General features: G+C 38.1%; 2 protein-coding genes across 2 annotated transcripts; one reads left to right on the top strand and one right to left on the bottom strand.

Moving 5' to 3' along the window:
• Window positions 1-381: 381 nt before the first annotated feature.
• cdk2ap2 (cyclin dependent kinase 2 associated protein 2) lies at window positions 382-6,399 on the top strand. Its single transcript, XM_059337685.1, has 5 exons — window positions 382-449; window positions 2,445-2,600; window positions 3,663-3,754; window positions 4,899-5,019; window positions 5,673-6,399. Exons 2-5 carry the CDS (start codon window positions 2,546-2,548, stop codon window positions 5,738-5,740), a joined length of 336 nt encoding a protein of 111 aa, XP_059193668.1. The 5' UTR covers window positions 382-449; window positions 2,445-2,545; the 3' UTR covers window positions 5,741-6,399.
• Window positions 6,400-7,077: 678 nt separating this feature from the next.
• On the bottom strand, window positions 7,078-11,952 carry aip (aryl hydrocarbon receptor interacting protein). Its single transcript, XM_059337670.1, has 7 exons — window positions 11,803-11,952; window positions 11,038-11,220; window positions 10,772-10,960; window positions 9,987-10,163; window positions 9,229-9,370; window positions 8,335-8,564; window positions 7,078-8,204 (listed from the first exon to the last, which is right to left on the bottom strand). The coding sequence occupies exons 1-7, from the start codon at window positions 11,899-11,901 to the stop codon at window positions 8,199-8,201; spliced, it is 1,026 nt and encodes a 341-aa protein (XP_059193653.1). The 5' UTR covers window positions 11,902-11,952; the 3' UTR covers window positions 7,078-8,198.

The following is an 11,952-nucleotide window of genomic DNA, read 5'->3' as shown; positions in this document are numbered from 1 at the left end:
ATATCAAATGTTAATTAATCAAAGTTTTTCAGATGTAACAAGTAAAGATAATAAGATGATAAGTAAAAACATAAATACTAAAAACAAATACAGAAGAAATAAGTTGAAGACGATATTTACTTAAATCCTTTCGAAATCCTCCTAAAACAGACTAAGTGTTTGCACGTATTTCTTAATATTGTTAAGTACAACAGACTGAATGTAATAATACAAATTCAATAATGAATAATTTAGCATTATTATTATTCTTTTATGTTTGGCGCTGTGATGATTCCTCGTGATGAAAACGTTTGGAACAGACGTCATAGATTACTCCGTCATCCAATCGCAACGCTTGAAAAGTAAAAAAAACCCGTTAGTTCACTACGCGTCTCTTCTGCGCAGACTCACTGGCAGGGGAAGAGCCAGGACTCGTTTCCCACAGAGGATTTTTAAGTCTCCTTAAAAAGGTAATAAAAACACCGAGATTCAATCGTTTGCAATCTTCTGAATGATCACAAGTGTAGATAACCTTTTCATCGTCCACTGTCTGTGTGTAGAATATCACCGCTGCATCGCGACTGTTTTCCTGCGTCCTACTTTTGTTGTTATGCTAACCGGCGACAGCTAGCTAATCTAGCTAACATTAGTAGTAGTTAGCTTGGCACCTTCCTCTTAGCTAACGTCAGCTTTTGTTTCACTCGGCACCTCTGGCTCTGCTCGTACTGACGATCACCTTCAGATAATCCTCGCTCTGAAAGGTTTTCAAGAGCTAAACCCGAACATACAAATCAAATACAATTCACATCTAACTAGTTATCAGGTATAATATCTAACTTACCTGGTTTGAATGACAGGTTGACACGGTCTTCATAAAAAGGGGCTGGAGCGATAAACATCTGCCTCGTCACACATGTATTATGTTTATTATAAATAACTAAAGGAAAAACCAACACGTGTTTTAGTATAGAGCCTCAAAACACATTCGATGAACAATTTAATTTATAATATAGGACATTATTCATCCCGCAGTGGGGAAATTCAGTCGTCAAAGTAGCTTGATTTACAAAGAATGTTTGAGCAATTCGCATATCGTCACACTGTTAAAATAATCGCCTAAGCCATTTTTTTTATCAAAATTGTTTTTTTTTGCCTAAATCATCTCATGACGTCGGCCACCTATGGTAAAATTGCCTGTATCCTCAGTTTGAACATGCCTTTGTGACTTAACCAAGATATGGTAACACTTTATTTTGAAGGTGTCTACATCAGAGTGACATGAGCGTGTCATAAACATGACATGGGATGTGTCATGAGCATTAATGGCACTTTGAAGTAACATTAATTCTCATGATACTTGTCATGTCATGTTTCTGACAGGCTTGTGTGACTCTTATGTAGACACCTTCAAAATAAAGTGTTACCATATCTTGCTTAAGTCACAAAGGCATGTTCAAAAAAATTGCCTAAGTAATTTATTTCTCTTAAGTTACATAATTTAAACACAGTGTTATTACTATGCCAATAGCCATCCTTTGTTACAGCATTTTTGAGTGAAATTATCAATAAATGTCATATGTTACACTTTTGGTGAAGTTTTTTGTGTTTCCTGCAGAACTTGAAAAAATGAGTTAGGCGATTATTATAACAGGGTGACAATATCTAACTTACCTGGTTTGAATGACACTGTCTTCATTAAAAGGGCTGGACTGTAGCGATAAACATCTGCCTCATCTCACACTCTCGCCTCGTCACACGTATATTATGTTTATTATAAATAACTAAAGGAAAAACCAACACATGTCTTAGTATAGAGCCTCAAAACACATTCGATGAACAATTTAATTTATAATATAGGACATTATTCATCCCACAGTGGGGAAATTCAGTCGTCACAGCAGTTTGAGTTACAAAGAATGTTTGAGCAATTTGCATATAAAAATAAGGCATTATATACAAATATACATGCATTTATATACATAAAATACTTGCATGGCTGCTATTGAACATTTTTATTAATATTGCAGATTTTTTTTTTCTGAGTATTTTTTATTTCACAGATATTGCAGTGAATAATATAAAAGGGTTCAAAATATATATTTTTTTATTTAAAAAAGGGTGTATAAAATAGAAAGTATACAGAAGATATACAAGGTATGCTGGACAGCAAATATGTAAAAGTAGAAGGTGTGCTATTTAGTATGATGATAAGCGTAATAATATAATAGTATTTAAAAAAAACCCTGAATAATATATACTGGCTGTAGTCACATGTATTCATAGATGGTGCAAAGAAAAACAGTGAATTGATATGGGCAGTGTTTCATTATGTCATGCTGGTGTATACAAACCTAATATAGTAACTCTTGAGAAAGATTTAACATACTTGACATCAATATTCACAGCTTTGATAGCTGCACACCTAATCTTCCATGGTTATTCTGAGATTGTTTTCTCTGCTTTAGCTCTTAGGAGCTCATCACCACCAGTAAAGCTGTATAAGCACCGGGTTGACGGGACCGAAGGAAGTGGCGCGTCGTACGGGGAGCTGCCTACTGAAATCGCCATGAGTTACAAACCGATTGCTCCTGCGCCCTCTGGCTCCAACCACACACCTCCAGGTCCAACACCACACAGCCTTCATGTTGGACACACATGACTTGCCAGTTGCCATGGATATTTTATGTTATGGATATGAAACATTTTACACCATGACCATGGGACATATTTCTGTTTGACACTCTAGGCACCATTTAAATCAGTAATAGTCGAGCTTTTATATGATTAGCAAAGATAGCAACAAGACGTAATCATCATCATGCTGCGATAACACTTACTAATACTTAAACAAAAGACCATCAATATATTAAAGGGATCATTTGGATTTATGAAGTGGAGTTGTATGAGGTCCTTATCCATAGTGGGTGTATCATCTACACTAGATGGCAGTCAGCATGCCCACAGTTTGGAGAAGCAGGCAGGAGTACCAACACAGAAGTTAAGTTATAATGTGCTGCTGTGGAAAAGGGCAGTAGCAAAAAATATTGTAGCAATCTGAAAAAAATCAGTATGAGTCTAGGTGTACTCTATATTTAGAATATTTTCATTGCTTGAACTTGCCGTCAGACAGCCCTGTTTAAGTTGACACGGGGTGAACCAAAATCGTTCTATATGTGCTCATCAGAGCCACCAGACTCTATTGACAAAAGCACTAATTTTAAATTGCAGAAGTTGCAGTCAGTTGCCGCTCATGACATCTGTGAATCCAAATAACTGGTTAAATCAGCCTGGTGGCTTTGACAAGAACATAGGGCTATGGGCCTTAACTTATACATGGCTGTCTAACGGTAAGGTCAAGCGGTGAAAACGTTCTAAATATATCATACTCTTAAACTGATCATTCATTCATTCATTCATTCATTCATTCAGTCATTTTCCTTACTGCTAATCCCTCTGTCTGCTCATACAACCTCACTTAAAAAAATCCAAACTATGGGAATGAGTGGCCAAGTGATAAAGCACTCTGAGGTGTCTTCAGTGTAAAAACAAAAATAATTGGCTTATGTTATTACTCATACCTTATTGGGAATGATTTAAATGTTTCAGAAGCCAAGTTTATTCTTTGTTATTGTGTTACAGCTTGTGGCTGTAGTGTGTTGCATCTTTTTTTCTCTTCTGTCCAGGCTCCTCTGTGCCCTCTCCATCCCTCCCCTCGTCATCTAACTTTAGGCCGGCTTTTAGTGACTTTGGCCCACCCTCCATGGGCTTTGTTCAGGTATGTCTGCAGTTCAGTTATTGACACTGTTGCATTTTCTTTGGTTATACCTTCCACATACTTCCACATAATACAAGTAAATACAATACAAGTGCATACAAGTAAATCAATAATCAAACCACAAACACTCTTAAAGATGTTTTTTTCATTATGTGGATCTGTGAATGCTGAAGGGTACATGTACTTGATATTATGGCTTTGTCAGCCACTTGGCATAAAAATAAAAAAAAGAAGTGCACATCTGTTGTTTTCTTTGAAGTACAAATGTTTCAAGCAAACGCTCCAGCCAAGGGTGAGCTGAACACCTCCAGCTCCTATTTGAAAGCTAATCATTATAGTGTACTGGCTTTTATTTTGGAAATAAGGTTGATTTTTATGAAGGACTTTTCCTTCATTTGCTGAAGCGGTGAGAGTGGGAGAGAGTCTGCTTCAGCTAATTCACCTTGAAACAGCTTTATTCATGGAGGACAGTGAATACTGACCGCTGTGAAAGGCAGTTGGGGACAGGCAGCTGCAGGCATATGAGTGACCTACACGATGAGGTGCCTGACTCATTAAATGAATGAAGTACATGTAAATCTTAATTTTAAAAAAGCTTTTTTTTTTTACACACATGGACTTATTTGAAACAGTTGAAAGGATAGAAGTGGACTTCATCACAGCTATGAAACCAACATTATGATGTAGAAAGGCTTTGATATCAGCAGTTGAAAAACTGAATGTTATCAATGTTAAAGGAACACTATACTGCCAAAATGACCAGATACTCCCACGTGTTACCTTGGGATTTTAGTTTTACTGCATGAGTTGTGTGAGAGTTGTAAACAGATGTTAAATAGATTTGCTGTTGTTAAATGCAGCAGGCATTTACTTGATTTCATCAAGAATTTAATTGTTTTTATGGATTCGATTTGTTAATCGTGTAGGCATGCAAGAATTTTTTTTTCTCTAAATTGAGTATAATTGCAGTTCTACTTGGTATAATTTTGAAAAGATTCCATTTGCCTTCCTCTATTTAAAGAGACTAAATTGTCCTTGTCATTGTCCTTTGTCATTATTTGTGAAGAGAAATTTCAGCTATGACAAGTCTTAATAGATTTTTTTTTTCTTCCCCTATGACATGTTTGTGAAAATGCACAAACAGCCTGTCAAAGTGTCTCAAGGGTCCACCTACAGTGAGCTACTGTCCGTCATCGAGGAGATGAGCCGTGAGATCAGGCCTACATACGCTGGGAGCAAGAGCGCTATGGAGAGGTTAAAGAGAGGTATATTTTAACTTGTGAAAAACACAAATGTACATTTTGTGGGTTTTTTTTGTTTTTTTTTTATGGAGATGAAGGATCCCAAGGAAGAGCTCTGACCTCAGTCATTACTATTTGGTGAAGGCAGGTCTGAGACAGGATTCACTCTGTGAAGATCTGGATTGTTATTGTAAAATATTGTTATTTTTAGGTAATTAAAACATGTGAATAAGTGTGAAATCATTAGTTGCAGCTCTATGTGATTGGCTGTGGTGCCCTGTCCACCTTGTCTCTCCACTCTCGCCCAGTTAATCAGCTCCTGTTTTTAAGTTCTGATGGATAGTAATGAAGATATGTAGAAGTAATGGACTGGCGTGACTGAAATAGAATCCCATGCATTAGTAACCTCAGTAACTGCTTTGTCCGTCTTCTTAATTTAACATTCAGATAGACAGCTGAACCCAATTTTCTCTTTTTAACTTGACCTGCAGTCTTCCTGGTTAAGGGCAGCCCTTTGTTATCGCAGCAATAAGGGCTGCATGGATGCATTCAATTTTTTTTTTAGTTGAGTTAGTCAGACAGGACAGAAAACGCTTCCAATTATTTTTGCAATTTATCTCATTAACGTCAAACAGTTGATTTAATGCTTCCTTTCACTCTGTGTCTGTCTTGTTCAGGTATAATCCATGCCCGTGCACTGGTCAGGGAGTGCCTCGCAGAGACGGAGAGAAGTGCACGCACATAACCTTTTGGAAAGCTCCCTTCACTCCTCACTCTTTCCCAGTAGAAGCCTGTCTTCATCAAGATCCCCATCGTCTGTTTTACAAACATTTTTTATCCTCTCACCTTTTTCGCTTTCCTTGATGGCTTTTTATAGGTGCATTATGTCCTCCTTGTCTCCACTGTTCCCTGCATTCCACCACACTGATTCTGTTCAGCACAAACTTTCTGCGAGCTGTGGGGTGTATGCAAAATGCCGTTTTGTATCTGTTTTGAAATAAGAGTGGTGTGGGGGGGGGGTTCAACATATTTTTAAATTGAGCTGTGGGAAAAACTTCAGTAAAATTGATGGGAATATTTAAGGTATTTGTTCAATAATGGGGAAAAAAACAAAGTTTTTTTAATGAAGAAATCCTTGTTCCAGCTGCACCTGTGCCCAAGTTTCTAATCCAAACATGATTCTGCAACCACTGATTTTTTTTGTGCTAATCTGAGCATCTTGAATATACCCCATTTCCATCCACACTTTTTTCCCCTCATTTTTTTGTAGTGTAAACACAGATTAGACATTTCTCAATCCCAAGAATGCTGTACATCTCAAGTCAATTTGTTAGTATGGAAATTTTGTAAACCAGATTTTTGCAGTTCTGTATGTATATCTTAATTAAATAACAAAAAAAAACACTCAAAGGCTTTCATTTGTCAAATGTAATAGGTCTCAGGGGAATTCAGTTGTAGATGGTCTAGTTAAACTGGTGATTCACTAGACTTTGAGACCTTCATAAAAATATTTTAATTAAATTAAGATGTTTATCTACCGTTTGACAAGAGACTCTAAGCACAAGGTACTATTACTTGGAATCCATAAGGGAAATTAATTCCCATCTACTGTTAAAGGCCACATCCCTTCAACAGGATTAATACAAGCAGAGATGCAATGATTGCCCTTCCTATTGGAGAAAAAAAAAATTTGATTTGAATTTTACTTTAAATTTAACTTTTTTAGCCTGTTTAACAAATACCTACTCAATTGGAAGATTTTTTTCAACATGTGTATAATAGCCCTCCATTGCCCAACAAAACACTTGAACATAAAAATATAAAGGGTAGGAATACAATGTTCTTATCCTACATCTTTCTCAGAGATGGTTTACTATTTCCACAGAGATTACATTTTCTTTCACTTTAATCTATGAACAAACCATACATGCACACAGTCTTGTCCAATCAGCAGCTTGTCTGAAGTCAACAAGGTGAATATCAGCCGAAAACTGTTGAAAACTACCAATTAATTTAAATATTTAATACCTTTTTTTTCTACAAATCATGTGTCACAAATATATTTAAAGAAAACTCAAAACCCAGAGATAAACACATTTATTTTCAGTTACATAATCACAACCTCAATCACCTCTCACTTTCGACAGGTCGGGCCAACGACCCGCTGCCTCACATGACGAGTGCGGAGTTCTCTTTCTAAGCTAGTGAAGGAGACAGTGAGGGCTTTGCTGAGTACATCTCAACAAAAACAAAACAATGGTATATTTCAGACATATATGCAATAATAAAATAGAAGAAAGCAAAGATAACACAAGTCCATGTGTGTTATATAATGATTGTCACAGACAGCTCGGTTTCTCAGTCACATCAACCAGGAGATAAGGATCTCCTGCTTATCTCAGTGCTTTCACTGTGACTAGGATAGAAGAGGGGGTCGGTCGGTGCGAGGCAGATTTGAAGATGTGAGTACATGATGTCTCGTGAAAAAAAAAAAGTATTCCTTGGTTTTCTGAAGGGAGAGCAGTTCTCTCTGTAATACACTGAAATTACTCTTTCTTGGGCTGCAATTATGAATAATTTTAGGATTATCCAACAGCTCTGCTCATATTTCAGAGAAAGACAGCATAAAATACTTTAACTATGTATTTCTAACACTGTGGAAAAAGTGTTTTCTATATAAATTGCTATACAATGACTTTCCACAAACAGTTGATAAATGCATAATTTAATTAAAAAAAAAAAAAATCTCTGCAGCAAATTCTTTGAAAAATGTTGCCCAGGGTAACGTAGCCAATTATTGTCAGTAAGTTATCTACCAAGAGTGTAACATTTCTGAAGTAAAAAGTAAGAGCGCCCTCAGACTGAAAGCAATGATGCTCTGAAATAATGATGTTGTTGGCCAGGACATGAATACCAAAAGGTTATGATGGGATTTTAGACCTTTACTGAAGTCAGGGTGACAATGTCAGCATGTCCTCTTCAAAACTGAACTACCTTTAAGAGAGAGTGGGCTTGGAGGAATAAGGCAGGAATGCAAATTGCACCTTGGTATATATGTGAGACTTTGTGTGTATGAGAATAATTCTGCTTATACCATGGAGGGCTTGGGTGCGTTTATAAAAACTAAAACACCAGCAGTGTCTACAGTTTCTCCTCCATCTTGAAATTCACAGGCGTCCTCTTGTTTCAACTCACTGAGACATTCAACCCTGTTAGGAGGGAGAGCAGAAACTTCATTAAATCTAAAAATCTCTTTAAAAAATAAGCATATGTTGAATATGTGGGGGCCAGATAAGAGATAGTTGCAATTAAAAGAAACAAAACTCAAACAAGACTGACTGTGGTGGCAGTGGCTGCTGGTGCGTTGTAGTTGAAGAGGCCTTTGTAGCGACCCTTTTCCTCCTTCTCTTTGGTGCGGATCCTGTCCTCCATGACTTTCAGCTCCTTAGCAACAGAGGGTCCCAGAGAGGGGTCCAGCTCCAACACCTTATTAAAGTCCGCCCGTGCCTCTACCTCATTCCACACTGCAGCGTGGGCCTTAGCCCGCTTGTAGAAGGCTTTCACATTGTCTGTGAGATGGGGGAAAATAAATTTATAAGCACATAAATGCGGGAATTACAGAACCAAGGACATGGCTGTCAACAACTTGACATGGGGCTAAAGACCCTGACACACTATCAGGTAAAGTTCCCCTAGTGAACCTAGTTTTTGTGGTGTGTCCTGCAAAGTTGGCATTAGTCAGGCCCTTGTTCTATCTAAATGAACCTCAGACAGACATGTAGAAAAACCATCCGTCTCAAGGTACTAGTTTTTCAAATACAAATACAGTTTGTAACAATTACTGATCGACTAAATATCACACAACATGCGCTAAAAAAACGAAATTACACCTGAAAAGTCGCGATGAAGAATAAAGTTACCGTCACACTTTAGCTATAATTGTCAATGAACCTTATAGATTCTCTAAACTCTACTAAAGGGATGAACACCATTCCTTAAGAATATATTTGATAATTTGCTGTTTTGATGATGGTGTTGGAGGGTGCTGTAAGTGAAGTATTTTTTTTCTTTCTCATGTAGATTTTTGTAATCTAAACATCATACGTACAAGTTTAGACTTTATTCAAATCTGCACCAATCCCAAATAAGCGGTTCCCTCAGTTACAAACTGCAGAAGCAACAGAACACTTCTTCTCTGCTGGTTTGTTTACAGCACCAACAGTAAAGCCTTACCCTCATACTTGAAGACTATAGATGAGCAGTGTTCGATGACTTCATAATACTGGCCCTCAAGTAGCTTGCACTGGCAGTAGTTGAGGAGCAGCGGCGTGATCATATGGTCCAGCTTCACCCATACTTCATCTCCTGGGTGCTCCTTAAAAGGGACACCAAATTTGAAGAGCAAGAGTAAGAGAATGCATCTTATTGCAAATTGAAGTGTTTATACAAAAAAAATTTGATACAGAAATATATTTTTTTATATATATATATAAAAATTGGGTCTGGACCCTGTACTACGAAGCTTGTTCTACATTGCCAGCGTATCTTTTCATTATCTGGCTTCACTTAACCAAACAACTGCAATCAGGCTTAGTGTTCCCACAACACTAATTATCAACTTGGTAAATGAACACACAGATTCCCAATCTAGTTATGAGTGCAATCACAAGAAAGGGGCAGTGTTTGCAGCATGTAACCAATCTCAAACAAGGAGAAGTCCACAATCTTTCACAAGTGAAGAGAAAACTATAATATTAGCTATAATATTAGACAAGAATAAAAAGGTTAGACGTATAATTCAAAGCAACACAGATACAGCTGCTGAATGCAGGAAGGACAGCTGGAAAAGTTTTTGCATAAATCAATAGGCTTTTTATATTACTGCACCACCATAAGACAAAAAACCCTGAAGACACAAGACATTACCGCGAATCCTGCTTTGTAGTACAGGCCTCTGATTTTCATTCTCATGTATTCAACTGTGCCCTTACCTTCATCTGTAGATTTTTGAGGCAGGCAATGCCATTGTAGTACTTCTCTGTGGCCTCCTTAATTTTGCCCTGTTTGAAAAGCAAGTTGCCCTCCTCATGGATCTGAGGCACAAGCTCCAGTTTCTCTTCATCTGTCATAGCCCACACATCAAGTTGGAACGATCCTGGAGGCAAAACCTGAGCAGAGAAAGAGACTTAAGATCAGTGACAGCTGGAGATTACACTGTTCTTAGTAGCACATAGCAACTCTTAATGGTACATTTCTATTATGTTAAAATAAGATGCGCCTCTACAATGTAATGTGATTCATTACAATACCCCTGCAATAAATCCTGTCTTAGTGGGAGCCTTAAATATTTCATTTCACATTTCACTTCATTCAACTATCAACATTCTTAAGACAATAGTGGCTGTGTCATATTGGTCTGCATTGTTTGAAGAGGTGTTATTAGTACTAAGTAACGTGTAGCGCTGCACAATTCTGCACCGTTCTTTTATAGTACAAATGTTTATCAATGTTTATTTTGTTGAATAAAAGGAATGAAATGTAAGTAATTTGCTTTATTTTTTTTCAATTAAATGGTTCAATTGTTGTATTTTATCAGTATACTGAAAGAGGCACAAAGGCAGAACTGAGTACACTTGAATAGCCATTTACTTATCACAAGTGATATAATTATAATAAAAGTCAACAATGTTTTCGCATGAATCACCCTGATTGCAATCCAATAAAAAAAACCCAACATGATTAATATTCAACTGTGGGCTCTCAGCTGCCTGCTCACCTCCAGCAGCTCGATGATGAACACAAGTGGCTGTGGACTGGCCTGAAGCTGATCCAGGTCCTTGTGTCCTAGAGAGTGGTGGGAGTGGATCTGGGCAATACCGCAGCAATGCCTCTGGCCTTCCAGGGGGTCCTTACCAGCACTGATGTTTCTTAGGGACTGGGACACGAGTGGGTACAGTGCTGTGTGCTGAGGGGGGAACAGAAATGGTCAGTGCTCACGGAGAACAATATTACAACTCCATCCCAAATGACCATCTCACTAACCTTAGTGTCACAGGTAAATTCTGCAATTTCGCCTTGTTTCATGCTGATGACCACTCTCTCCCACGCAGCCAGTTTAAACTTCTTGCCCAAGATGAGCTCCATGGGTTTGCTGCGGCCCCCCATGGTTCTGGAGTCATCCAGCACTGTGCCATCACACAGGCTGGTGCGGTAGTGAAAGACCACCTGGTAAAAAAATTAAAAACAGGAAGAACAGAGACAACATTAAAACACTAATCAATAGAACTACTCGATTAAAACAGCTGCCTTGACACCAACCCTTTAAAGATACAGGATCGATGCAGCTTGTTTACTAGAAACAAAAGAGCATACTGTACTTCTCTGACAGGCCTAGACAGCGTCTTCGCTCCTTCATATTCTGACCAATCACGACAATGGGAAATTGATTGACGTAGTATGCCCACCAATCAGCATTTATAAACACATGCCATCCTGTCCCGCCCCCGTCTAGTCACCAGATGAAAAAAATGAGAAAAAATGTAACCCGGCTAAGAAAACACAACACAGCCAGCCCGAAACAAATCTAACGTTATATCACCTTAAAGGGAGCAAAGCTCATAAACTGTGTCTGTAAATAAGCGGATGGCCGCTGGTGTTACGTTAACATTAATCTAACTGGCAGTCTTATGTGTTAGCTGGTGATAGCATTAGCTATGCGAGACTAGCTAACGTGCTTCGTCGCATTTATTAAACTAATTCAGAGGACTGGACTCGACCGCTTCAACCTTCGACACACTGTAGTTTTACCTTTGTTCCATTGGGAAAGGTCGATAGCTCTCCTTTACCAGGACTGACCAATTTCTTCCTTATTCCCTCCTCGAGAAGCTTGCGTGCCTCTTCCTCCATCCTTGACCGACCGAGTCTCAGATACCGACAGATGACGATGTTTACCGAAGT

Source organism: Centropristis striata, chromosome 1 (genome assembly GCF_030273125.1).
Source record: "Centropristis striata isolate RG_2023a ecotype Rhode Island chromosome 1, C.striata_1.0, whole genome shotgun sequence".
Lineage (NCBI taxonomy): Eukaryota > Metazoa > Chordata > Actinopteri > Perciformes > Serranidae > Centropristis > Centropristis striata.
This window is presented reverse-complemented; position numbering and strand designations above follow the sequence as displayed.